At 40.7% G+C, this 27,031-nt stretch overlaps 2 protein-coding genes across 4 annotated transcripts; one reads left to right on the forward strand and one right to left on the reverse strand.

The window, feature by feature from the left end:
• Nucleotides 1–1,364: 1,364 nt before the first annotated feature.
• TERF2IP (TERF2 interacting protein) lies at nucleotides 1,365–10,010 on the reverse strand. 2 transcript variants are annotated; one of them, XM_063110129.1, is made up of 3 exons: nucleotides 9,190–10,010; nucleotides 4,916–5,040; nucleotides 1,365–2,533 (listed from the first exon to the last, which is right to left on the reverse strand). In XM_063110129.1, the coding sequence occupies exons 1-3, from the start codon at nucleotides 9,878–9,880 to the stop codon at nucleotides 2,129–2,131; spliced, it is 1,221 nt and encodes a 406-aa protein (XP_062966199.1). In that variant the 5' UTR covers nucleotides 9,881–10,010; the 3' UTR covers nucleotides 1,365–2,128. The 2 variants fall into 2 exon arrangements, with proteins under 2 accessions (XP_062966199.1, XP_062966201.1); XM_063110131.1 differs by having other exon boundaries at nucleotides 1,367–2,533; nucleotides 9,211–10,008.
• A 31-nt stretch (nucleotides 10,011–10,041) lies between these two features.
• On the forward strand, nucleotides 10,042–26,729 carry KARS1 (lysyl-tRNA synthetase 1). 2 transcript variants are annotated; one of them, XM_063110127.1, is made up of 15 exons: nucleotides 10,098–10,175; nucleotides 12,678–12,857; nucleotides 14,769–14,928; nucleotides 15,821–15,986; nucleotides 18,756–18,849; nucleotides 19,221–19,407; nucleotides 19,516–19,641; nucleotides 21,042–21,161; nucleotides 22,334–22,496; nucleotides 22,601–22,774; nucleotides 23,181–23,266; nucleotides 23,536–23,621; nucleotides 24,363–24,489; nucleotides 25,710–25,853; nucleotides 26,437–26,729. In XM_063110127.1, the coding sequence occupies exons 2-15, from the start codon at nucleotides 12,712–12,714 to the stop codon at nucleotides 26,533–26,535; spliced, it is 1,878 nt and encodes a 625-aa protein (XP_062966197.1). In that variant the 5' UTR covers nucleotides 10,098–10,175; nucleotides 12,678–12,711; the 3' UTR covers nucleotides 26,536–26,729. The 2 variants fall into 2 exon arrangements, with proteins under 2 accessions (XP_062966198.1, XP_062966197.1); XM_063110128.1 differs by lacking the exon at nucleotides 12,678–12,857 and having other exon boundaries at nucleotides 10,042–10,175.
• The last annotated feature ends 302 nt before the right edge of the window (nucleotides 26,730–27,031 follow it).

Below are 27,031 nucleotides of genomic sequence, written 5' to 3' on the forward strand. Positions count from 1 at the left end.
CAGAAACTATAAGGAGTAAATGTTTTTCTTTTTTTTTTTTTTTTTTTTTTTTTTAAAGATGACCGGTAAGGGGATCTTAACCCTTGACTTGGTGTTGTGAGCACCACGCTCAGCCAGTGAGCGAACCGGCCATCCGTATATGGGATCCGAACCCGGGGCCTTGGTGTTCTCAGCACCGCACTCTCCCGAGTGAGCCACGGGCCGGCCCAGGAGTAAATGTTTTTCTTTATAATTACCCAGTTCCATGTATTTTGTATAAGCAACACAAAACAGACTAATACACTGGTTTATAATGAGCACGATAAGTTGGTGTGTGTTTTGGCTTAAATACGTCTTTTGAGAGTCCAGGTATAATAAATGAGACCCCTTTGCACAATATTTGATAAAACTGGAATTTCTAGTCCTGTACAATCAGTAGTATAGACATCCTAGATGACATCTCCATTTCATATCTAAAGCAATAACTTTTAACCACCTAAAAGTCCTATCAGAATGAAGAACACATTTTAAACAAATGTCCACCATGGAAACCGTTCCAATCTCCATTTAAGAATTACTATTGTAGTAAGATAGCTATACTACTGGAAGTACGTTGTATGTCTCCAACATATTCAGTAGCGGGGAAAGGTTAAGCACTTTGACTTAGGCTGGGTTATGCCAGAAGTGGACTCTACGGAAAGAATTTGAGTGCAAATGGTAATTCCAGGATGCACTAGTAGGGAAGTGGGCAGTGGGAAAAGAGAAGAAAGCCTACACAGGGTGCATTCATAGAGATTCATAGACTGTGGGCAACTATGCTTAATTCTGCTGAGGACGTCTAAAAGATGACATGGGAACCATTGCCCCACTCGAGGGGAAACTTTCAAATATCCGGTTGTGTAATTTCTCTGGTCAGCAAGGAACCTGGATATGCATTCTCTAATTCCCACTCACCATTAGCTGAAAGTTAATGCCCCCAAGGGCATTAACTCCACAGCATTTCAAACAGAAAGCAAACCTCAATCAGGGGTTTACAGTAGGACTCCTGTTAGTGGCATGTGCTGGAATGGTGATTGCACTGATACCTGCTACATATCTGCTGGTTCCTGACTAGCTTCTCTCCCCTTCGGCTCTTGCAGTTCACCTTATGTTGCCACTTCTCATAGTCCTTCACGTAGATCTTTTTGCTCCATCCAGAACAACTAGCATCTAACAGCCTATCACTTCTAAAATGGAACCTGTTTATTTGTTTTAATCAACAATACCCAAAAATGTTAGGACCTTTATGGTTTTTGTATTAAAAGGTTTTATTTGCACAAAGAAAACACTTGTTGATGAGACTCAAATACAAAGTTATATTTATTTTCAATAATGAAAGCAACACAACAAAGTGGAATCAATCCACTTTTAAATCTAATACAATTCTTATCACAAAATTATGCTCAATAAATAAAAACACATTATTATTAATAGAATAAGACTAGAATTTTTTGTCTTTTGAACAAAGCTGAGTGGTAGGTACAGAAACATGCTAGAGACTTGACTTAGAAGGATTTGAAAAGAACAGCCAAGTAGCAGGGTCTCCAAATATTAAGTTAGCAAAGGGAATATACGATTTTCAAAGCAGTCTAGAAATCAGAGCTCACTGGGGGATGTAAGGGATCGGGATAGTCCACGTTCAAGGCTTTGTAATTAAATCTTTCCATATTTCTAGATTAAGAATCTATCACAATCTAGAGGAGCTTCTGCCAAAGGATAGGAGGTTCTTTATTCATGCTGCCTGAAAAGAACTAGGCCTCCTAATTTTCCTCCTTTGTCTCTAGCTCCTGGTAACAATATATAGCAGGAGTTTCATTCCAGCAAAGAGCTACTACTAAGAAGACCAACCACTCTGTAGTACAGACTTTCCTTTCACAAACACACTGATATTTGCCAGGAACAGCTCAAAATATATCCAATTTCTTTTATTTATCCTCCTACATAATTCTGCTTGGCTACAAAATCTAGGACTCACAGAGCAACAACAACACTGGTCAAAAGCTAAGTGTCAGTTCTAATATAAGAACTCTTTAAAGTTCAATGGTCACAAATTTTTTTTTTAACCCGCCTCATCTGCCATGCCTTCTTTCTTTTCTCATTATCATACCAATTATTTCTTTCGGAATTCAATCCTCCGAGCTACATTCTGAGCACCAAATTTTTTGACCAATGCATCTCTGGTATCCTCATCATCTTTTTGCAAATCTATATCATCTTGTCGGGACCAAATGGGGTATCCATCAGCCCTCTGACCAGACTCTAAAAAGGAGGAAGTGGCCTCCAGCTCACCACTATTTTTTAGGAAGGCCTGTGTAACTGTTGATAGATCCAAGTTAAACTTTTCCATTAACTGCCGGATGATCTTAATGGCAGCTCCCACCTCTGGTGGGGAAACTTTTTCTTCTTCTTCTTCTTCCTCCTCCTCATCAGGCTGTGTTTCTGAGTCTTCCGCAGGTGTGGGTGGATCATCATCACACATCGTTATATGTATTTCAAAATCAGGGCTCTCGTCCACCTAGAGAGAATGAGTTAGACCAGTTCCTAATCACCAAGTCTTGAACACTTGCAATATCTGGTCTCTTACAACTACTAGCCCCCCACTTGCCCTTCGACTCCAATCACACTGGACTTCCTTCAGTTTCTCTAATATGCTATGTTCCTTCCTACATTTACTTGCATTGGATATATGAGTATACAAGTTATGTGTATATATGTGTGTATGTAGGTGAGAAGGAAGTGTGTGTAGGTATGGAGGGTGTATACAATATATAAAGTTACTTCATAAAGTTCATAGGAAGATTCATATTTTTTTCCTTTTCTTTTTAGTGGTTGGCCAGTATGGTGATCCGAACCCATCACCTTGGTGCTATAAGGCTATGCTCTACGTATTATCTTTTAATTCTGTTTTCCCATGAACTTTTTGAAGGACCCTCCTGTGTGTATGTGTGTAATTGATTATGGTATTCCACCAGAATATTAGAAGCTACAATGAATATGAAAATATATGCATATATACATAAACACATATATGTGTACATGTGTTCATTAGATTATTTGTTCAATGTTTGACTTCATTCCCAGATTGTAAGCTACTTAAGGGTAGGAATCATGTTTTGCTCATCACTGCATCTCCAATGTCTACCAAATGCCTGTACAGAATAAGTACTCAAAAAAAAACTGCTGTAATGAAATGCCATTTAAAAAGAATAAAATCCAGGGCCGGCCCGTGGCTCACTTGGGAGAGGTGTGGTACTGATGGCACCAGGGCCACAGGTTTGGATCCCTATACAGGGATGGCCGGTTAGCTCACTTGGGAGAGCGTGGTGATGATAACACCAAGTCAAGGGTTGGAATCCCCTTACCGGTCATCTTTTAAAAAAAAAAGAGTAAAATCCTGTCATTTGTGGCATCATGGATGAATGTGGAGGACATTATATTAAGAGAAATAAGCCAAGCACAGAAAGATAAATACCACATATTCTCATTTATATACAGGAATTAAATACATTGATCTCAAAGAAGTAGGAAGTAGAATAGTGGTAACTAGAGGCTGTGAAGGATTGGGAAGGGGGGAAGAGAGCAAGGAAGAGGTTGGTTAACAGATATGAAACTACAGCTAGATAGGAGGAATAAGTTTTAGTGTTCTATAGCACTATAGGGTGACTATAGCTAACAATAATTTATTCTATATTTTCAAATAGCTAGAAGATGGGATTTTGAATGTTCCCAACACAAAGAAATAATTGTTCAAGGTGACGGATATACTAATTACCTTGATTTGATCATTACACATTGTATACAGGTATCAGAATATCACACTGTAGCCCATAAATATGTACAATTATTACATATCAATTAAAAATAATTTAAAAACAGAAAACAAAATAATTGCTGTTTCAATATATTAGGGCTTCCAAGCTATACTACATTTAGGCACACAATAAAGCATGCTTTATGAGAAGAGAACTATGTAGGTTATGTATGAGAGCTGTTGAGAGTGTTTGACTGTTTATGGAAAATATATCAAATATCAAATAATAAAACGAAATGCAGACTACAAAAAGCAACAATCCTTAAATTCTGCCAAATCCTGTGCATTTCTTCACTCACCAATTACAGAAACTTTAAATTACTTCCTTCTCTTAAACTGAAGCCTAGCCATTTTTCTTTGTGATAATAAGCAAAGTTAATTCACAAGATCCTTTCTCTTAGAGAAAATATATAGATTTTTTTTTAATTATTCATCATTATTTTATGGCTCCTACCTTTCTCAATAGCTTTTATTAAATATGGGATTCAGAGTATTAGAAGACTGAATATGGAAGAGCTAAAACATTCCAAAAAAGCCCTAAGTTCACAAAAAAGCTAAACTTGCTTGATAAAAAATAACTATAAACTTTTTTTTTTTTTTTTAAAGATGACCGGTAAGGCGATCTTATTTAACCCTTGACTTGGTGTTGTCAGCACCACACTCTCCCAAGTGAGCCACGGGCTGGCCCTTAACTATAAACTTTTTCAAAAATTAAAATTATGTTCCTGAGAAGCATAAAGACATTTTAAAAAGATAAATCCACCATCCTAACTTTGAAAAAATTATACTAACATCAAAGTACTAAAAGGTATGCCTTACTTGGTTGAGATATAACTGTCCCTATTCTGCCTGATTTTTCTCCCTCTCCTCAACTTCATGTCAAAAACTAAAAGCTTTGTGAAGCAAAGCTTCACAACAAAACACCTGAAGCCCAAATCAATACCACTTTGCATTTTCCTCTTCTATCTTGAACTTCTCATTTAGTTTCCCGGGCCTCAGGTGGATGAAAAGTATAGATGGGATTAACCAGTTTCAAAGAAGAAAATGAAAGTAGGGGAAAAAAATGAGTAAATATAGTTAACATACCACAACTTCCTCAAACTCCCGGGTGGCTTCTACAAGCATCTTTTTCACTGCTTCATCATTCTCCTTGATCTCTTCTTTCACATATTCTTCTTCAGGCAAGTCTGGAGTTCTCTTATTCTGTGGTTCTATTGAAAAGAAGACAACACAAAGTAGCATTAGCCTCTTTTGCATAAACCAAAACTATAGTGTATGCTATGTGCACTCTGGGCCAATGGTGAGACTGAACTTTTTCTTTCCATTAGAAGATACTGTTTTTTGATTCAGAAGGGTAAGAAGAACATAAGACATGCATGTTCAATAATTTCTATGCCTGCTTCTACAATGTTGTACTATCCAATAGGTGATACTATTCCTAAGCTCTAACACATAAAAATACTATTCAAGTTTTTTGCTTTGTATTTACAGATTTTGCAACTTAACCAAAATGTGTCAAAAACTTGGTTCTCTGAGAAGCAGATTCTAAGACAGAGACTAACATTTAAGGCTTTTTTTTTTTTTTTTTTTTTTAAAAGATGACCGGTAAGGGGATCTCAACCCTTGGCTTGGTGTTGTCAGCACCACGCTCAGCCAGTGAGCAAACCGGCCACCCCTATATAGGATCCGAACCCGTGGCCTTGGTGTTATCAGCACCGCACTCTACCGAGTGAGCCACGGGCCAGCCTTAAGGCATTTTTAGGGACTGCTCTTGGAAAACACTTGTGAGAAGAAGGTGAGTTGTGAAAGAGTTCTGACAAGGCCTTAGCCAAAACCACGAGGAACTTTGGAGCTAGGAAAACCCTTCGGAGTTGACCAAGTTGAGGCAAAGGCATAGGGCCTTTATAACTCCACATAAATCAGTCCTTGAATGCCGGCAGCCCTAAGAGAAGACTTTGGGCAAGGCAGCTCTCCCAGCAGCTAAAGGCAGATCTGGGTGGTGCATCACAATCCACCACATACAATCTACAAAAAGAAGGGCCTCCTAAATTTAAATATCCTCATTTCTCTTTACATTTTGTTCTCTAAGGATTTAACTCTGCTCCTTTTCCACTTAATAAAATTTACTACAAAGGGGCAGCAAGAGGGAGTTTTTTGTAATGAAACTGTACTGTATTCTGATTTTGGTGGTGGTTTCCATTACATGTGTTAAAATACACATGACTGGAAAAAAGTATGGCAGTTCCTCAAAAAATTAAATACAAAATTACCATTTGATGTAGCAATTATATTTCTGGGCATATACCTAGAAGAACTGAAAGCATGGCCTCAATTAGATATTAGTATCTGTTCATAGCAGCATCATCCACAATAGGCAAAAGATGGAAACAACCCAAGTATTCACTGATAGATGAATGGGTAAACAAAATGTAGTATTTACAGACAATGGATTATTCAGCCTTAAAAAGGAATGAAATTCTGACACATGCTACACTATGGATGAACCCTGAAGATACTATGCTAAGTGAAATAAGCCAGACACAAAAGGACAAATATATAATTCTATTTATATGAGGCACCTAAAGAGATTAAATTCATGAAGACAGAAAGCAGAATGGTGGTTGCCAAGAGCTAGTGGAAGGGAGGAATGAAGAGTTAGTGTTTAATGGGTATGGAGTTTGAATTTTGGAAAATGAATAATTTCTGGAGATGAATGGTGGTAATAGTTGCACAAAAATGGGAATACACTTAATGCCATCAAACTGAACACTTAAGAAACAGCTGAAATGGTTAAAAAAACAAAAATTTTACCAAATTTGCCTTCGTCTCAGATAAAATGGTAAATTTTATATATTTTTTACCACAATGAAGAAATAAAATATTTAAAATGCATGTAATTGTACACCAAAGAAGTCAATTTTACTGTATATAAATTTTTAAAATAACTAAAAGAAACCTTATCTTTTAGAGATATGTGCTAAAATAGATAAAATGATATTATGCCTAGCATTGGCTTCAAAACTGTCCAAGAAGTCGGGATGAAAGCTATAGATGAAAAAAACTAACCATAGAGTATAATCAAGTGAAGTTGGATGATGGGAACATTCAGTGTAGTTCATTATATTATTCTATTTTTGTAAATGTTTAAAATTTTCTATAATACGTAAACAAATCATGGTTCATTCACATAATACAATGCAACCGATGAGAAAAGAATGAGGCAAAAAAGCTGTCCACAGACACAGAAACTTCAAGATAAATCATTAAATTAAAATAAAAAGCAAACTGCAGAACAACCTGGTGTCTATCTAGTGTTCTAGTACCACTGTGAGCAAAAGGAACACAACAGACAAGGGATGGTAATAGTGGTTGCCTCTTGGGAGAGGAAACAGGGGAAAGAGGTACATAGCAGGGAGACTGACTTTTCACTATGTACCCTTCCGTACTCTGAGTATATCTGTAGAATAAATTCCTAGAAGCAAAATTGCCATGTTTAAGAAAACATACATTTTAAATGCCAAGTACTGTCAAATGCCCCCAAAGAAACTATCAATTTCACAACATAGGAGTGTACCTGTTTTCCTACACCTCACTAACTTTGGCTATTGCCCATTTTGTTAATTTTGGCCAGTCTTATATACAAAATATAACACTTCCTTGCTCTGATTTACTTTTTAAAAGAACAAGAACTCCCACACATAAACTTATTATCTCACAATTTCCATGAGTCAGAAGTCCAGGTATGGCTCATACTGGTCCTCTGCTCAGGATCTTATTTACTTTTACTTAATAACAGAATAATTCTGCATTTATTTATTGGTTATTTATTTCCTTCTCTGGAAACTTCTTGTACTTCCTTTGCCTGTTTTTCTGTTAGTTTACCTTTCACTTAGTGATTTCTAAGAGATTTTTGGACATTAAGGAAACTGTCTACTGCAATGTATTGGGAATATTTTTCCAGTTTGCCATCTACCTTTATTTATCGTGAGTACTTTTTAATTTTCAAGTAATCAAATATATAAAACTCTTTCTTAGTCTTTTTGGTTTCATATCACCATGCTAATATTAAAAAATACATTCATCCATATTTTCTCTTGGTTATTTTAGGATTTTAATATTTACATTTAAATATCTGACTTTGATGAGTATGGTGAATCCAGCTTAATTTTGTCCCAAGTTCCAAATGGCTTGCCAGTAGTCTCGACATCACTAATTCAAAAGTAAGGCTCTACATGATGACCTACTTCACTCATTCACTTAGCCTTAACCTCACTTGCTAAAATTCTCTCTTGTTTACTCCATTCCAGACACACTGTTCTCTTTGTGGCTCCAAGAACACATCAGCCATACTCTCATGGGTCTTTGCCTTTGCTCTTCCCTCTGCCTGGAATATCCCAGATTCCACCTGAATTGCTTTTTCACTTCCTTTTGGTCTCTGTTCAAATATCAGCTTATCAGAGTAACCTTCCCGTATCATCCTATAGAAAAAAGCTTCCTCCCCAACCCTTACCCTGATTTAGTTTTCTCTATAGCACTTACCACTGCCCAGTTAGCATGTTAAGCTCCATGACCGCAGGGACTTTTATTTATTGTTATATCCCAGCAGGACAACATTGTCTGGCACTCAAATATCTGTTGAATGAATGAATCTGAAATGTCACTTTTACCAAAAACAAAATTCCTACTAAGCAAACTGAACAGGAGAAACTTACATGGAACAGCCACATAAGCAAAGAAAAGTTAAGTGGGTGTGGGGCGAAGCATGCCTCTTTAAACAAAAGGGTCTGTCAGTTAAGCTGTAAATGCCATTAATAACAAAATTAAAACGTCTTAAACAGTTTTGCCCTGTGTCCTAACCATACCTGAATCCCAATTACCAATTCAACTGCCTCAAAAACTCACTTTTCACGTAAGCAAGACCGAACAGACCTTCCAACTGACAGAATCTTATGTGAACAGGCATTCAATTAAGCCAAAGCATGAAAATAAACTTGTCTCGCATGCCTTTAAACTACCCCAACATAGAAGAAATCTTTTTAAAAAACAAGTCTCTGAAACCTCTTAAAAGATACACAAGAAGCTGGTTACCCTGTTGCCTCTGGGGAAGAAAACTGGGTGGCTGGTGCGGAGGAAGAGTGGGAGGATTTCCTATTTGCTCTTTTTGTCCTTTCCGAATAGAGAATCATGTCAATATCCTAGCTACCGGGCAAGCAAATCAAAACGAGAAAGCGAGAAAAGAAAATGATGCAGTGTTACCCGGATGTCAACAGGCGGGAGGGGCCGAGCCAAAATGGACGCTTGACGTAAAAACAAAGCCACCCCCATCCCCGGCAGCGCAGGTGTCCGCCGACACCCCGTACCCGCGCAGCGACAGGCCTCACCGCCGCTATCCGCAGCCTCGGGGTCTTGCTCAGCCTTCCGCTTGAGCTTCTGGGAGGAGGGGCTCACTGGGGCGTCCCCCAACAGGTACTTATGCTCCTGGCCCCGCAGGTGCTTGAGGTAACGGTCACGCAGGGACTGCCACGAGTGCTGCGTGAGAGAGCTTTTCTCCATTGCCTTCCACAAGGCGTTGCCGGTGACGGAGCTGGGCGAGCGGGCATTTTCCTTCACGTAGGTCAAGATGGCCACGTCGTCCGCGTTCGTGAAGGCGATCCGCCCCGAGAGCGGCTGCAGCTCGAGCTCCGCGGCGCCCTCCGCCGAAGCCCCGGGCTTTGTCTCCGGGTCCTGGTCGGCCGCCGAGGCCGGACCTAGCCTATAGGCCTCCAGCTCGAGCCGCTCGTTGCGCTCCACGCAGTCCAGGATGTACTGCGTGGAGATGAAGTCGCCAGAGGTCTCGGCCAACGCCTCCCCGGGCTGGGCCAGCAGCACGGCCCCCGGTTCCTGCACCCGGCACACGGTGCCGCCGCCGTGCAGGATGAGCGTCGACAGCCGGCGCTTGGCCGGGCTAGGCCGCACGTAGAAGGACATGGAGCTGCCGTCCTCCCTCACGAACAGAGTCGAGGAATGGGTAGGCCCGTTGGGGTCTTTGCCCAAATCCATCGCCTCCGCCATGTCTGACACCGGGCGTAAGAGAAGCAGCCCCACCAAAAACGCCTGGCACACAGTACGCAACGGACGGAGAAGTACCCACAAACCCGAGACCGGTAAGCCCAGCACTGCGCCTGCGCAGCAGATAATGAGGCCCGCCTAAGGCGACCCCCACACCCGGAAGAGGCGGGGCTTCCACCCTGACCCGAAAATTGTCGTGCTTCTCTCGTCTTTTTTTGCTCGGGGCCTCTGGGAGGATGGCCGCGGTGGAGGGGGCTGAGATGACAGTGGATGACGGCGAGCCGAAACTGAGCAAGAAGTAAGTGTTGCCGCGGGTCACTAAAGCCTTTGCGGTATGACAGTCCGGGCTGGGAAGCGCCTCGAGGTTTCTGCCGACTCGGCCGTGTCGGGGGACCTTTCTGCAGGCTCTTGTGGGTACGCACACGTTGGGACGTAGCCGCTGTTCCCGGAAACTGCATTATCTGGGATGCCCCGGGGCTTCCGGCTGGCGCTGGCAGGGTCCTTCCTATCGTACTTGCCAAGTAAGAAAACGCGGCCGTGGAGTTGGAGAATGCGAGCTCCAGAACTGAGAGGTGACAGAAAATGAAAGCGAAACTTACTCTTTTTTCCCTCCCTTCTTCTGAGAAATGCGTTCTTTTATTGAGGCACTTCCCAATGAGAAGGTTGGAGAAACTTTAAATATCCTAGCTTTTCAGAAAGACCTTGAAAATTTCGTTGGCCTCACCAGCATCATTCTGAGCATAACTTATTAAAAGGGATCAGATTTCAAACTGTCGTGCACCTACCCATATGGGTTATTCAAAGGATCTGTGAGTATTAAGTTAGTGATCAATGTCTAACAGTTGATACTGTCTTATTCAACCGAGTACACCATGCTCCCCTTAGCACTGCCAGATATATCTTTGTTAACCACCTCAATTCCTTGGAGTGTGTAGGTTAACATAAATATATTGAAATTAGCCGCCCTTTAACTGTCTGTCTTATATTCTGTAAATAACCACAGTACACGGGCAATGATTTGAGTGTTTTCTCAAGTCTCTGAAGGATGATACGCAATTAGTATCATTTCAGAGTCATGGCAGAAAAGTGACATTATTACAAACCATGGCTGCCTTAGTGCATTAAGGCTTAATCCTCTTGCTGAACCCTGAGGAAATTGCTCTAGTCTCTTAGTGAATAAGAATTGACACATTTTTCTGTGTCTCTCTGGGTTTTTGCTTCTAATGTTTAAGAAAAATGAGAAGAGGAATGTCTGGAAGTATTGTTTGATATCATCATAAAAAGTTGTTCTTCATTAGAATGATTTGATGGATTTCTACAAATGTTTGGAATCTGGTTTTGGACTTCTACCTTAGGGAAAATTGAATGGACTTTGATGTAGTACATCAGTAATTGAATTTTAGGGTTGTAAAGAACAGATGCCTTGAAAGCAAAGTTTCCAGTTGAGAGTATAATTTTAATATAAATTGAGAAAACTGTTCAATTCCTTTCTACTGACTTTTCTTAGATTCAGTACAGCTGCCACTTTTTTGAGCAGCTTTTATGTGCCAGGCACAATGCTACCTCTCTACAAGATTTCTGTCTAATCTGAATAATAACTCTGCAAGAGAAGCATTAATGTCCGTCTTTCCAATTAATAAACTGAGGCCCTGGGTGATTAAATGAATTGCTAAAGTGTGTGTGCCTCAAGTATGGTCTAGCACTGATGCAAAGCTCTGGAATAGAGGTCTAAAATCAAGTCCATAACTCCGCAGAACATATTGTTTATACTGACTGCACTGTACTGCCTCACATTGTCTGAAAGAATCTTGGTAATGCTATATATTCTTCTAGTGACCATGGGCTAAAATAACTTTTTTATGATTAAGATTTCTTTCTGTTTGTGTGTGTGTGTGTGTGTGTGTGTGTGTGTGTGTGTTGTGTAAATTTTATTTTATTTATTTTATTTATATTATTTTATTAAATTTTTTTTAAATTTTATTTTGTCGATATACAATGTGGTTGATTATTGTGGCCCATTAACGAAACCTCCCTCCCTCCTCCCTCTCCTCCCTCTTCTTTCTGTTTCTTAATTGTTCTTAGAACTTCCTTGGTCTGAAATCTTTAGTGAGCACCATTTTATGCCACATATTACCCCCAAGTTTAAAAACAGATGGGCTGCCTGCTCAAAGACTCATTCCCAAATGAAAGATCCCTTTTAAATTTACTTGAACACAGTAAAGAGCGTGATCCTGCTGTTCTTTTGCCCTCCAGTGTTAAATAATGTATAAAAATAATGTAGTCTAAGACTCTTCCTGAAATTCTTTCCTCCTTGTTCCTAAAACTTCAAACAAGTCTTTTCTTTGACTTGGAGGTGTTTTTTGTGTGGCTCGCTTTTAACTTTGTCTAGAGTTTGCAGTTGATAGTGACATTTTTCTCTTATTTTATGTGCTTCCCATTGCCATCTTGTAGCCAGAGTAAAACACTGTTTTCTCTACAAGATGAAAACATACTTCAGGGACCTCAGGAACACTACCTCACATCCTGTCTCCCATATTCTAGAATGTTGTGATCATTCCTACCTGTAAGCTACTGATTGACCTGCTGTTAACTTTTGACTCCAGATATGCACCTTTTTTCATAGCCAGACTGAGAACATTGTCAGTTACAGGGTTGCTATCAGTTAAGAGGGTCTTAAGTTAAATGGGACACTAAAAGGTAGTGCAAACACAGCCCCCTTGCCCCAACCCATAGGAGTGTTGGTTGGGTGTATGTATAATAGCTGTCCCGTCTGACACCACATCTCTGTGTTTCCTGCTAGGTGGTGGTAATCATTAGTTCCAGGGTGTTCTGCCATGTTGACGCAAGCTGCTGTAAGGCTTGTTAGGGGGTCCCTGCGCCAAACCTCCTGGGCAGAGTGGGGTCAGAGGGAACTGCGACTGGGTCAACTTGCTCCTTTCACAGCGCTTCACAAGGACAAGCCACTTTCTGGTAAAAGAAGGTTGGTGCCCGTTACCTTCTTTATTGCTCTGGGAGCAAAAACCCTTTCCTTACTTTGTTCCATATCTGTTAAGCCCCTGGCTAAGTCTTGCTAAGGAAACAAAGAGATCTACTACTAAAACTAGTGTCTTTTCTCATTTTCTCTTTAATAATTTAAATTCTCTCCTTTCATCTCCTTGAGATGAATTGTGGATCCTATTCTAGAACAGTGCTGAGAACAAAACCCTTGTTTGAATAAAGAATTTGTAATGTTATTTTCCCTTTTCTGTCTTTCTGAGATTTCGTTTGCTCCTGAGATTAATTTGGTTTCTTGTCTTGGTGCTATCCCTAGGACTTTTTTAGATTATCCTTAGGATTTATTTGATTTAAGAGGAACACCTAGTTGAATGGAAAATAGGTTTATCTTAATCCTGGGAAGAATTAGATAGCCTTAGATGCCCACTGACTAAATCACAGCATGACAGATCTGAATTACAGTATGATAGCACAGTGTTTTGGAAAGGTTGTCTTTACAACTATTAAAAGACAGGTTATATCTAGAAAGATTTCCCTACTTTGAAGCCATCAGAATCAGTTTGTCTTACTTAAAAGATGATCAACTCAAATCTCCAATTAATTTTTTCTTAATTGTTCTAAATTCGGATTAAATAAAGAATGTGCCCTGAAGCCAGACAATGTACAAGCATGACTTGGGATTTTTTGCCATGCTTCACTGTTGCAGAGTATTCTATTATCATCAGTGGTTTGAATAATCCATAAATTCTCTTTGAATAATGAGGATATCTCTTTCTACTCAAATTTCTTTTGTTTCTGGGTTTAAATAGCAAGTTCAGATCATAAGGAGTACGGAGTTGTCTGTATCACTTTGGGTTTTGAGTCTCAGGTAACAAGTACCAAGAGTTTGGATAGCAAGGGATTTGACCTGAAATGTTTCCAAATCTATACGGTTTCTGTACTAGTTGCAGAGTGAAGGGTTAAGATACTGAGGGATACCTAGAATAGCTCACATTTCAGTGCTAACCAAATGCTATGTACAGGATCATCCCTTTACAAACCTTATCTCAATCCTCACAACAACCGGTGAGGGTTGTCTTATTATTTCCATTTTACAGATGTGAAGAAGTTAAGTCACTTGCTCAATGTCACATAATTGGTATGTGTGTCAGAATTTAGTTCTTGGCAATCTGACTACAAAGATGGTATATTATCCTCTATACTGTGCTGCTTTGTACACTGTTCTACTCGTTTGTCAAAGTCAGGCTCCAGTGGGTAAAGTGAGACCAATGCTGAGAGCTATTCTTGGAGAGATTGTCCATGGGATGTCTCCTTGAACTCTGAAGAGCCAGCTCTCCCCAACCCCCAACCTAATTTACTCCTCCGGGAGGGGCAGAGAGGAGGTGACAGACAGAGCTGGAGATGTTGCCTTATCACACATTAAATCTGGTACTATAGGAACTTAATCTTCTGCAGGGGGTATCAGACAACTAAGATTCATTCCCTGTCCTCAAGGAGCTCCCTAGCTTACTTAGCTGGAGAAAAGCCTATCTTGCTCACTTTCTAGAAAACCTTTTTTCTATTCAAAATATAAATGAATACATAGGATTTTCTTTGTCCTGGTGCATCTTGCTTTTAGTTGGGCCCTATGCCAAGGACCTGAGACTGGAAAGCAAAGAGTGTGATCTTTTGCGTCTTCTTTCTAAACTTACTTTTTCCTTTGTCTCTTTCACTTATAGAGTTCATGTGTAGAGTTCAGTGACTAAGAGACTAGAGTTGGGAGTGTGAAGTTGGGGGTGTAAAACTGAATGAGAGCATATCTCCCAGGCTATTTATATTTTTGATAAGTGGCTGTGGGGCAGAACATAGAGGACTGTCCAGACAACTATAACATTGAATATTTTCATTTTCCCAACAGTGAGCTAAAGAGACGCCTGAAAGCTGAGAAGAAAGTGGCAGAGAAGGAGGCCAGGCAGAAAGAGCTCAGTGAGAAACAGCTAAGCCAGACCACTGCTGCTGCCACTAACCACACTACTGACAATGGTGTGGGTACAGAGGAGGAGACCCTGGACCCAAATGTGAGTCCCCTGCGCTGGCATGGCTGGGCACAGGAAAGCTTCTGATGAGATTTATGGCAAATTCCTTGAGACCAAACAATAGGAGGGATCAGTGACTAAGAAGATGAATAGGCACTGGGTCCTGGGTCACTGCTTATCTGGTTAAAGGAGTGTTTTTTGTATCAACTCCCAACAGGCATTTGGGAGACTCCAGTACCCCCAAGTGACTGGTTATTCTTCCTTGGAACTAGCGGGGCCTTGTAGCAGCCTCAGAGAGAAAGTGTCTCCCTAAAGATGGACCAGAGTTTACTTTAGACCATTGGTTGGCAAACTACATTCTACAGGCCAGATCCACCTTACCACTCTTCCACCTCATTGTCCTCTCCCTGGTTTTGTAAATAAAATTGTCCTGGAACACAGCCATGCCCATTTGTTTACATGTATCTAAGACTGCTTTCCCGCTACAACAGCAGAGTTGAGAAGTTGCGTCAGGAAAAGCTTGTTGTCCTCTACCGTAGTATATTTCTTGTTTCCCTATGGGCCTGCCTTGGAAAAAAGTCTAATAGGGATAGGAGAGTGGTTAAGTAGATAAGCTATTCACCATGTAGATGTGGTCCACAAAAGTGGTGACCATCGCCACCTATACCAATTAAACTTTTATTATTTTAGGTAGGACTCCAGTTTTTCTTTTTGTTGAATCTTGCATTTTGGAATTCTTGCCTTAGCCATCCTACATATTTTAAGTACAGATATCACTCCATATTCAATCCCTTGATTTCAAGAGTGCAGTGGGCTTGGTTAAGGAAAACCTCAATGTGTTGGGGCCACTCTGAGGCAGAATACAGTACTTGCTAGATGGGCCACTGCTCTGATCAGGTTCAACTTCTCAAGGGCTCTTTTTTTCCTTTGACAGCAATACTATAAAATTCGCAGTCAAGCAATTCACCAACTAAAGGTCAACGGAGAAGACCCATACCCACACAAATTCCATGTAGACATCTCGCTTACTCACTTCATCCAAGAATATAGTCACCTGCAGCCTGGGGACCACCTGAGTGACATCACCTTAAGGGTGGCAGGTAGGAAGACTGACAGTTTGCTGAGCCCCCATAGCGGGCAGGCCTCTTTAGTAGCACTAAAGAAGGTATGGGTTGGTCTTACTCTCAAATAGTCATTGTCTGAGGTTAATTTATTAGGAACAGTACCATTACATTTATTCACAGAAAGAAGTAGAGTAGCCCAAACACATGGGACCATATTCCAGAAGCAGTGATGCCAGAAAAAAAGAGGCATTCTCTGAGGGGAATTTCTGGCCTGATGCTGCTAGTTCATAATCCTTTATAAGGACTTCCCTTCAGTAGGAACCATGACCCCAGACTCCTAAGAATTCCAATCTTTGGCCTGAGAATGCTTTGCACTGCAACTATAATTCTATTTTATCTTTTCCTTGTCTCCCTAAAACCCCCAAATAATAATAAAACTATTAGTTGTAGAATATTCAAAGAAGCAAAGGGAGGAAAGTGTTTTTTTCATTGTACATTTTTATGGGGTATAGTTTGTTGTTTCAATACATGCATATAGGGCCGGCCCGTGGCTCACTCGGTAGAGTGCGGTGCTGATAACACCAAGGCCCCGGGTTCGGATCCCATATACGGATGGCCGGTTCGCTCACTGGCTGAGCGTGGTGCTGACAACACCAAGTCAAGGGTTAAGATCCCCTTACCGGTCATCTTTAAAAAAAAAAAAAAAAAAAAAAAAATACATGCATATATTGTATAATGATCCAATCAGAATAGTTAGCATATCTACCACCTAAACATTTATCATTTCTTTGTGGTTATAATATTCAAGAGCCTCTTTTGTGGCTGTCTTGAAATATACAATTCAATATTATTAGCTATTGTCACCGTAGAACACCAGAACTTATTCTTCCTATCTAACTGTAACTTTGTACTGGTCTACCAACCTTTCCTCATCCCCCACTCCCTCCCACCCCCCAGAAAATGTAATTACCCATAATTGTACCACCCAGAGAGAACCCCTGTCAATACCTAAATGCCCAAAGGATTTCCTTTTTTTTTTTTTTAAAGTCCCATAATTTTACTAAAATATGTCTTGATGTTAGTCATTCTGGTTCAGTATTCTCATGTATACATTGTGCACTTTATTTTTACTTTTTTTTGCAGCTGGCTGGTATGGGGATCTGACCCTTGATCTGAACCCTTGATCTTACTGCTTTAACCAGCTGAGCTAACCAGCCCTCCTAGTGTGCCCTTTAAATATGTATTTTTAAGTCTTTTATATTTTCAGAAATTTTTCTTAAATTTAATTTTTTGTGTTTATTCTGTTTCTTGCCTTGGTTTTCTTTTGGGACTCCTTTTATACATATTTTGGATCTGTGGTGACTCTTTTCAGTAACTGTCACTTTCTCTCAAATCCTTTTTATCTCTTTCCTTGTACTTTGATTTTTAAATTTTATTTTCCTTTTCACTTTACGTTTCTCTTAAGGCATTTGTTGTACTTAGTCACTCATTTCCTTCTAGTTTAGTATTCATTTCTGAAATGATTTTTCTCTTTAATTCTTTCTTTAATTTACTTTAATTCTTTCATGTGTTGTCACCTTGTTTCTTAGTTTTTCTGATTCTAATTAGTTTTCATGTTTTGTGTCATACTGAATATCTTTTAGCTTATTGTGAAATCGTGTTAGAATTTTTTCTGTTTTTCTGAGCATGTCTTTCTCATGAGCTTTTATTTGTCAATAGCAATGTTATTCTTTCTATTCTCTTTTAATAACCTTGTATGGTATTTAACCTCAGTGTTTTTATGTTGCTTATTTATTTTTATGTTACTTATTTAATTTTACGTAAAATTAGTTTTCCTGAATGTTTCCTGGTTAGATAGTTTTTCCAACTTCACTGAGCTCCTTCTTTTGTTGATTTTGTGAAGTGTTCAGAAATGTAGCAGCTTGCTTTCTGGGATTTTTCATGGCTGTCTTTCCCTTCTTCACTTTTATCGGGCCTTCTCTTTCCTTTGTCTCTGTTTTTCTTGTCCTGTTCAATTTTGTAGGGCCTTGTCCTAGAAGGGAGTCTGGCTGTTAAGTTTAGGAGTTACTGGGGGCTACACTGCTCCATCCCATTGATTGATTGATTGATTGATTGACTGACTGACTGACTGACTGACTGACTGGCTGACTGATTGACTGACTGACTGACTGACTGATGGCTCCTGGCTGGTATGGGGATCAAAATCCATCCCCTTTAGACCTTTGTAATGCAGCCCTCACCTGTATGGAAATGTCACATCCCCTCCCAGTTTCAGCTATCTCCAATTAGCCTGAAGGAAAATATTCACATTTTCCAGTGAATACATTTTTCTCTTTGGGGATTCTCCAGTTCTCAGATTCATCAGATGCCCCATTCCTTCCCATTGCTTTTTCCCTACATGGAGGTCTTGTGGCTATTGGTGTTTTGACCTATCTATTGTATTTGTGGTCTCCCTGGAGTATCTTCCCACATAATTTTGTTGTAAATTTTGTCCTTGGGTTTTTTGCTTTGCCATTCTATTTATATGTGAGGATTCAGGAAGCTGCAAAGACTATGCTGCCACCAGCATTGCTGTCTTCTAGAAATCCAGTGGACATCTTTAAAGCCATGTCTTCCTGCCCATCTTTAACTGGTTCGAATGGGAATCATTGACATGAAGAAAAAGGCAGTGGTTAGACCTCAGGCTAAAATCAGTTTCTGATTTATGTTCTACTCTGACCAAAAAATGCAGAAGCTTTTTTGGCACTGATAGCAAGAAGTGGCTTCTAGTTCCATCAGTCACTATTTTTGCTGTTCTTTTTCTAGGTAGGATCCATGCCAAAAGAGCTTCTGGGGGAAAGCTCATCTTCTATGACCTTCGAGGAGAGGGGGTCAAGTTGCAAGTCATGGCCAATTCCAGGTATAGAGAAATATCCAGTTAACAGGCCTTCCTAGGCTGGTCTAGATCGACACAGTTGGGGACAGAGGCTGATATGGTCTTATTTTTCCATTGGTATTTGAAGTTAGGGTAAGAGAGTGGGATGTGATTGGGTAAGGCTGAGAAGATGACAAAAAGGCCACCTCGTCACCTGGAAAGTAATAACTGCTCTCAAGTTGTATAACAGTAAAAATAAAAGACAGTTCTTTTTAATAGTTGCCCCTGAATCTGAGATTCTTCTTGGGCTCACATTAACTATGTATTAACAGCTGAGTGGGGGTTCCAGAGTAAACCAGAGGTCTATTTTGATTTGAACTATTGTATACTGAATATATACATTTCTTTTCATTCAGAAATTATAAATCAGAAGAAGAATTTATTCATATCAATAACAAACTGCGTCGGGGAGACATAATTGGAGTTCAGGGGAATCCTGGGAAAACCAAGAAGGGTGAGCTGAGCATCATACCTTACGAGATCACACTGCTGTCTCCCTGCTTGCACATGCTACCTCACCTTCATTTTGGCCTCAAAGATAAGGTAAGCTCTCATGGCCTCCTAGCTGTAGAACAAAGATGCATTCCATTTGTTTTATCACACCACTGAATTAAACATCGCAGTCATTTCTAATTGATGCTTTTGGTTTAGGAAACAAGATATCGTCAGAGGTATTTAGACTTGATCCTGAATGACTTTGTGAGGCAGAAATTTATCATCCGTTCTAAGATCATCACATATATAAGAAGTTTCTTGGATGAGCTGGGGTTCCTAGAGGTAATAGAGAATTTCTTAAGTGACATAGCTGCTTTGCTATGCCTGCCTCTTATTATCCCTTCCCTTCCTTTTTCAAGGCATGTCCTGTGTCAGTGTCCTTCATACTTAATGAGCACGTCCCCTTTCTTGCCAGTGTCTTTATTCTACCTTATTTATTTAGTGCCCTGATTAGGAAGGCAGGACCTGAATTCCAAGATGATGACAAGGTGTAGGGCCATCCATGTGCCAATGATGCCATGTTCAATATGTTATCAAGTAATTTTGCTTTTTTTGTAGCAATAAAAAATATTTTTTAATTGTATGAGAAAAGCAAGTAAAACAAATCCAAACAATAAAAAAATTAAGCAAAACTGAAAGTACTCTTTTGCTTCTCCCAGCTAACTTCCCTGCCCAAACTTGAGTTTGATATGTTTCCTCCCTCGCCATTTAGTATGCATGTATACATACATACATTCATGGGATATACGTGTGTAAATGTTTTGGAGGGGTTTTGTTTTTTGCTTTAAATATGAATGATGTCACACTGTTATAATGGACCTGCTTTTTTTTTCCACTTCATATATTCTGGAGCCCTTTGCATGTCTGTCTGTGTGTGTGTGCGTGCATACCTTCTTAATGCTGCATGATTTATTTCATTTTTTTTTTTTTTTTGTCATTTTTTTGTGACCGGCACTCAGCCAGTGAGTGCACCGGTCATTCCTTTATAGGATCCGAACCCACGGCGGGAGCGTCGCCGCGCTCCCAGCGCAGCACTCTACCGAGTGCGCCACGGGCTCGGCCCCTGCATGATTTATTTCTTTCTCCTGTTGATATTTTAACTTCTGATTTTCTTCTGTAATTTTTTTGTTGTTGTTTATTTTTTTTACGGGGATCTTAACCCTTGACTTGGTGTTGTCAGCACCACGCTCTCCCAAGTGAGCTAACCGGCCATCCCTATATAGGGATCTGAACCCATGGCCTTGGTGTTTCAGTACCACTCTCTCCCAAGTGAGCCACGGGCTGGCCCTCTATAATGTTTTAATAAACATCTTTGTGCATATGTGCAAGTGTTTCTGTAAGATGGATTTCTAGAAGTGGAATAACTAAGTCAAAGGATATGAGCAGTTAAATTTTTAGTAAATACTCCAACTCAGGAAAGGCTGTATCCCTTTAAATCCCCACTTAGAGCTTCTGAAAGTTTCTGGTACTATGTTAAGTGATATTTAATATTAATGGAAATTGAGACACTGTTCTAGAAAATCAAGTGTTCCTTTTTTGTCAAGCACTTGCACATTACTACTTAACTTACTAACTTTTACTTTGGAATATAACAGGCTTAGACTATATTATGTGCAGAGCATGAGCTGTTCCCAAGGCCTCTGGTTGTCTGAGGACTAAATGTTTCTCCCTGCCTTTTTTAGATTGAAACGCCCATGATGAACATCATCCCAGGGGGAGCTGTGGCCAAGCCTTTTATTACTTATCACAATGAGCTGGACATGAACTTATACATGAGAATTGCTCCAGAACTCTACCATAAGGTAGTCAATAATAAGACACCCCATTCCCTTAAAGAAGCAAAAGGCTAGAACACTACTGGATAGATAGATGCAGTCAGAAATAATAGGAACAGTGAAGATAGAACAACCAGGGGAGTGTTTTTATTTGTCGGGTTTCCAAGTATAAGTAACATTTCTAAAATTTCTTTACAAGATCACTAGAACATTGCAGGGCAGAGGACAAAAAGATTATCTTTCTCAGGTGTGCAGGTCCTCCTTACTCTTTGGTTCCCTTAGTACTTTTAAGTTTATAGTCTTTCTTGGACCCTCTCTGATTTTATTCTTTTGTAGAAAAAAAGCTTAATCTGTCTCTGGAAGTTAGAAGTAAATATCTTCAAATCACTTAAAAATGTATCTTCAAATCATCACAGTAAATATGAAAGACTGTCATTCAAGATTTTTAATTGCAAAAAAAAAAAAGATTCTTAATTGCAGACAACAGAACCTGTTATAACTAGCTTAAGCAAAAGAAAATTTTTCTCAGCATGGATCCCCATACCAGCCAGCCACCAAAAGAAAAAGAAAAACAAAATTTTACTCAGCTGTGTAAGGAAGCTCAGTTTCCAGTAGGATCAGAGATTCAGACTTGGAGACCACACAACTAGGGTTGATTCTGAATTATATCACTCAGCTGTTCTCATGGAGAACTTTGTATCTTTTCCACTAGGCACAGTTACCACAACTCACAACCTGGCACTAGGCACAGATCACTGCCACTAGGACCTCTGCTGCTACTACCTCCAAAGGCTAGACATCTCTGCCCCCTTCACCAGAATGAATTCTGACGAATACCTACATCTTCTTTGAGTAGCTTCATGTTGAGGTCTTACAGGTGTATCCGATTGGTAGAGCTTTGGTCACATACCTGCAGCTCAACCCCAAGAGAGGCTTCTTCCTGGAAAAGGCTCGGGGTCACAAGGTGGAGGAAGCGCAAGACGTAGAAAGAATATTTAGAAGGCTTGCAGAAAGAATATTTAGAAGGCTTGGGCAGCCAAAAAAGAAAAACTGTCTATAAGGGTCCGAAGAGAGCAGGGTACTTAGGCATTTTGCATAGAGACCTGAGAGCATGCCTAAACTGTGTAAACCAAGTTATGACAGAAACTTTCCAAAGCTGTTAAGACAGGATTACTGTGACCATGGCTATGCTTTGTTAGATGCTGGTGGTTGGTGGCATTGACCGGGTTTATGAAATTGGACGCCAGTTCCGGAATGAAGGGATTGATTTGACTCACAATCCTGAGTTCACCACTTGTGAGTTCTACATGGCCTACGCAGACTATCACGATCTTATGGAAATCACTGAGAAGATGTTTTCAGGTGACTCCTGCTCTGTTTTTCCCACTTGTCTTGGGGTCTGGTGTGCTGCTTTCAGAGTAGGGCTTCCTGGGCTTCATCCTTTTTAATAATGGCTTCTGTCCTAGGGATGGTGAAGCACATTACAGGAGGTTACAAGGTCAGATACCACCCTGATGGCCCCGAGGGCCAAGCCTATGATATTGACTTCACCCCGCCCTTCCGGAGAATCAGCATGATAGAAGAGCTTGAGAAGGCCCTGGGGGTGAAGCTGCCAGAATCTAATCTCTTTGAAACTGAAGGTAAAGAGGGACATTCTTCCATTGTATGGCCCTCCTTCCAGTCCAGCTCTGAATTTGATTGGGTCAGATCCAGAATTTCCCACACACTCTTCTTCTCTTCTTTTTTTTTTTTTTTTTTTTTTTTTAAAAGATGACCGTTAAGGGGATCTTAACCCTTGACTTGGTGTTGTCAGCACCACGCTCAGCCATTGAGCTAACCGGCCATCCCTATATGGGATCCGAACCCGGGGCCTTGGTATTCTCAACACTGCACTCTCCCGAGTGAGCCACGGGCCAGCCCAGACACTCTTCTTTATATATGTTTTTACTGGCCTAGTGTGATGTCTCTTGTCCTCCCCACACACTCTTCTTTATATGTGTTTTTACTGACCTAGTGTGATGTCTCCTGTCCTCACTTGTATCACAGAAACACGCAAAATTCTTGATGATATTTGTGTGGCAAAAGCTGTTGAATGCCCTCCTCCTCGGACCACAGCCAGGCTCCTTGATAAGGTGAGAAGCCACGCCCTTATACATTGTCCTCATCTGGTGGTGAGGAGCAGTCCACTACTCTGAAGAGAGGAATAAGAGACTTAAACTGAACTGTCATACCCAGCTCTGTGTCAGTTAGTTCATGGGTATTATCTCAGTTAATCCTTTCCATCCTCTGAAAACCTAAAGGATGAACCAATGTGGGTGGGAGCTGAGATTTTCCATTTACACTGGTGATCGAATACTGTTTAGAAGTGGTCTAGCTAGCTCTACTTTGCTTTCTCATTAAGCTTGTCGGGGAGTTCTTGGAAGTGACTTGCATCAGTCCTACATTCATCTGTGATCACCCGCAGATAATGAGCCCTTTGGCTAAGTGGTAAGACAAAGCATGATTTCTCATTTACCTACTGCTGCATTGTAACCCCAAAACTTAGTGACGTAAAACAACAGTTTATTTCCAAGATTTTGTGAGTTGACTGGGTGGTCTTTCTGCTCCACGTGTTGTTGGCTGGGGTAACTCAAGTAGCTTTTCTCAACTGGGAATTCTACTAGGGCACATGTTTTCTCTACATGGGATCTCGCCCTCCAAGGTCTGTCCATCTGGCCTCTGTCAGCATAGCCTGGGCTTCCTTTCAACATGGTAGCGAGTTCCTAGGGGAAACATCCTAAAAGAATAAATCTCAATGTACAAACACATATCAAGGCTCTGCTGATAACCCATTGGCCAAACCAAGTCATATGGTCAGCCCAGAGTCCATGTGAGAGGGCCTTCGGAAGGGCATGGATACAGGAGGTGTGATTCAGTGTAATGGTCTCCCACACTGGCTTCATAGGAAAATAAAATCTTCCTGGTCTCTCTCACCCTTCTCGCTCTTGTACCAAGTGATGATTTGGTGCTGAGAATGCGTGCAGGCTTCAGGTTGCAATCTAACTTTTTTTTTTTTTTTTTTTAGTGGCTAGCCAGTGCAGGGAACTGAACCCTTGACCTTGGTGTTACAAGGCTGCACTCTGTAACAATAACAGTTTTGAGTCCACTAGAATTCAGGAATTCTATTACCAGGTGTTAGTTCATTAGGGTTCTGTATATTCAGCCACCTCCTTGGTCTCTTGTCCCCAGGCACCGCTCTAAAGAGGGTCTGACAGAGCGCTTTGAGCTGTTTGTCATGAAGAAAGAGGTATGCAATGCCTACACTGAGCTGAATGATCCCATGCGGCAGCGGCAGCTTTTTGAAGAACAGGCAAAGGTAAGGAAGGAGAGGGTAAGCAAAGGCACATATTTCATCACTGCCGACTCACCAAGAAAAATCAGTTTTAACCATGCTCTGTGGAGATGTGTGTGTCATTCTTGGTGACTTAAGCAGAAATAAAGAGTAAAGCCATAGATTTTGCTGGAGGAGGTCACATTTTAAGATGGAGACTTTGGTACAGTATATAAGAGGAGCTTAGTTAAGATTATTTATATGGGGAGCATGACACTTGTCTCCAAAATACTTTGCCTAACAAGAACATTATTTTTATTTTTATTCCCCCCCCCCTTTATTTTTTTTGGTGAAAATGGAAATCAGCTTTTATTCAGGAATACCAGTGAACTAAGGAGAGATGGGCTAACCCATTTCTCCAGTAAACCTGAAGAAGAACGGTCAGACGAAAGCCATCTCCCCAGTAAACCTGAAGAATATCCAGGCTAAAGCCATCACAAAGACCCAGATTTACTGAGGGGTTTTTTAAGAGGGGGTTGAGAGGATGGAACGTGGGAGGGAGGGGGACATGAGTCGCAAGGGCAACTCATGTCGTGTCATGCGAGGTCTCAAGTACGAAGTCTCACCAAGGCTTTGTCTGGTTTCTGCTCCTGTCTTTATCTCAGGGCACTGCTGGATAGTGTGTGCCTTGTTGCGAGTCTGCAACTTCAGACTGGCTGGAAAACAACTCTGTCTCCCCCTCCAGGCAGCAGGCAGCTTAGCAGCTGGCCCCCATCTCTGCTTCCTCCTCCCTTCAGGGGAATCGGAGCCGCCTCTATTTTTCTTACATTATATGTTTATTGAGGTGGATGATAGGCAGATACAGATTAATGAAGAAGATGAAGCCCCTATAGGCTGCCTTGTGGCTATCACTGCCTTTGATGGCTGGTTTCAAGAAATGGGAGAAACATTCTTAGGAAGCATCATAGGAATCATCATAGAGTCTGAGAATTAGTCTCACTGGAGTCTCAGAGACCCAAATAGTGGAGGTGTTTTATCAGAGAAATTTGTATGTGTTCTGCGATAGATTTAATCAGTCCTTACTGCCAGGTCTTTGAAAGAAATGGCTTAATCCTGGAATGACTCAGAAGCCAATTCCCAGCAAGTCCTGAGTGCCAGGAACATCCCTGGCATGATGGTACTCCCTCTGAGTGTTTTAATGTGTTCACTCAGACACTGAGGCTTCCTGGAAGAATGTCACCTTCTGGTTCTCTTTCCTATTCTAGGCCAAGGCTGCCGGTGATGACGAGGCCATGTTCATAGATGAAAACTTCTGTACTGCCCTGGAATACGGGCTGCCCCCCACAGCTGGCTGGGGCATGGGCATAGACCGCATCACCATGTTTCTCACAGACTCCAATAATATCAAGGTACGTAGCAGCCCTCCACATTGCATACTGCCCTGAAGATGCTCCATTGTGTTGGAGGCAGGGCATGGTGGGCCTAGAGAATAAAGAAAGGGCTTTGGGCTGGAGGAGGAGCAGTCAAAGGAGTTATGTGCCACTCCACAGGAGGATGGTCAGAGCATCTGACCTTTCAAGATTTTGGTTTCTCCTACCTGAGTCAGGAAAAGTACTACTTGCACTTGAGGATCCAGGCAGTGCTAAGCCATCTACATTATCTCTTTTAGTTTAAGTCAACCCTTTGAGGTGTGGAAACTTACTTCATTTTTATAGATGAGGAAATCCAATTTTCTTTTTCTTTTTTTTTTTTTGTAGGAAATCCAATTTTAATAGAACTTGTGTTTATTCACTCTTTGACATGGTGTCCTAGGCAATCCTGTGTGTTTGCTCTTTTCCATCCTCTGAGAGGGACTGAGTTGAAATAAAAGAACACATGTCTTTTCTGCTAGATTTTAGTGGTAATAAACAGGCGAAAGGAATGGGTGGATAGCTTTTTAAAAAAGTGTTCAGAGTACTACTTAGCTTCAAAGTGTGTTTTTATCTCCTGTAGGAAGTTCTCCTGTTTCCTACTATGAAACCTGAAGACAAGAAGGAGAATGTAGCAACCACTGATACATTGGAAAGCACGACAGTTGGCACTTCTGTCTAGAAAGTAATAATTGCAAGTCATATAACTCGGGCATCTTTGCATTTCTGCAGAAGGTCAAGTTGCGAAAGGGAATTCTTGCGTGCTGACATCCATTTGACTACCACAGTTCAGTTCAGCCACCAGAAAAGAGAAGGGGAATTAAGAATTTCTTTTTACACCTTGTTACCAAATAAACCATTTGTCTCTTCTCTTTACCTTTGGAATGTCAACTTTTTTGCCAAACTACTGACCTAAAGAATATTTAGGATTCTGCCATCTTATTCAACAAATTCATATTAATGTCTGCTTTGTGCCAGGCACAAAATGGCAACTCTAGTCAGTGCTTTAAAGGAAAGGTCCATGGGGTATTGAGAAACTCTCACAGGCCAAGTTAGAGGATGTAACTTTGCCTAAGGACATTAGATCTGAGATCTGAAAAAAGGTCAGAGAAAGAGGGGGAAGGGTTTTCCATGGTATGGCAACAAGTGTAAAGGCCCTATGTAGGAAGGAGCATGGA

Source organism: Cynocephalus volans, chromosome 10 (genome assembly GCF_027409185.1).
Source record: "Cynocephalus volans isolate mCynVol1 chromosome 10, mCynVol1.pri, whole genome shotgun sequence".
Lineage (NCBI taxonomy): Eukaryota > Metazoa > Chordata > Mammalia > Dermoptera > Cynocephalidae > Cynocephalus > Cynocephalus volans.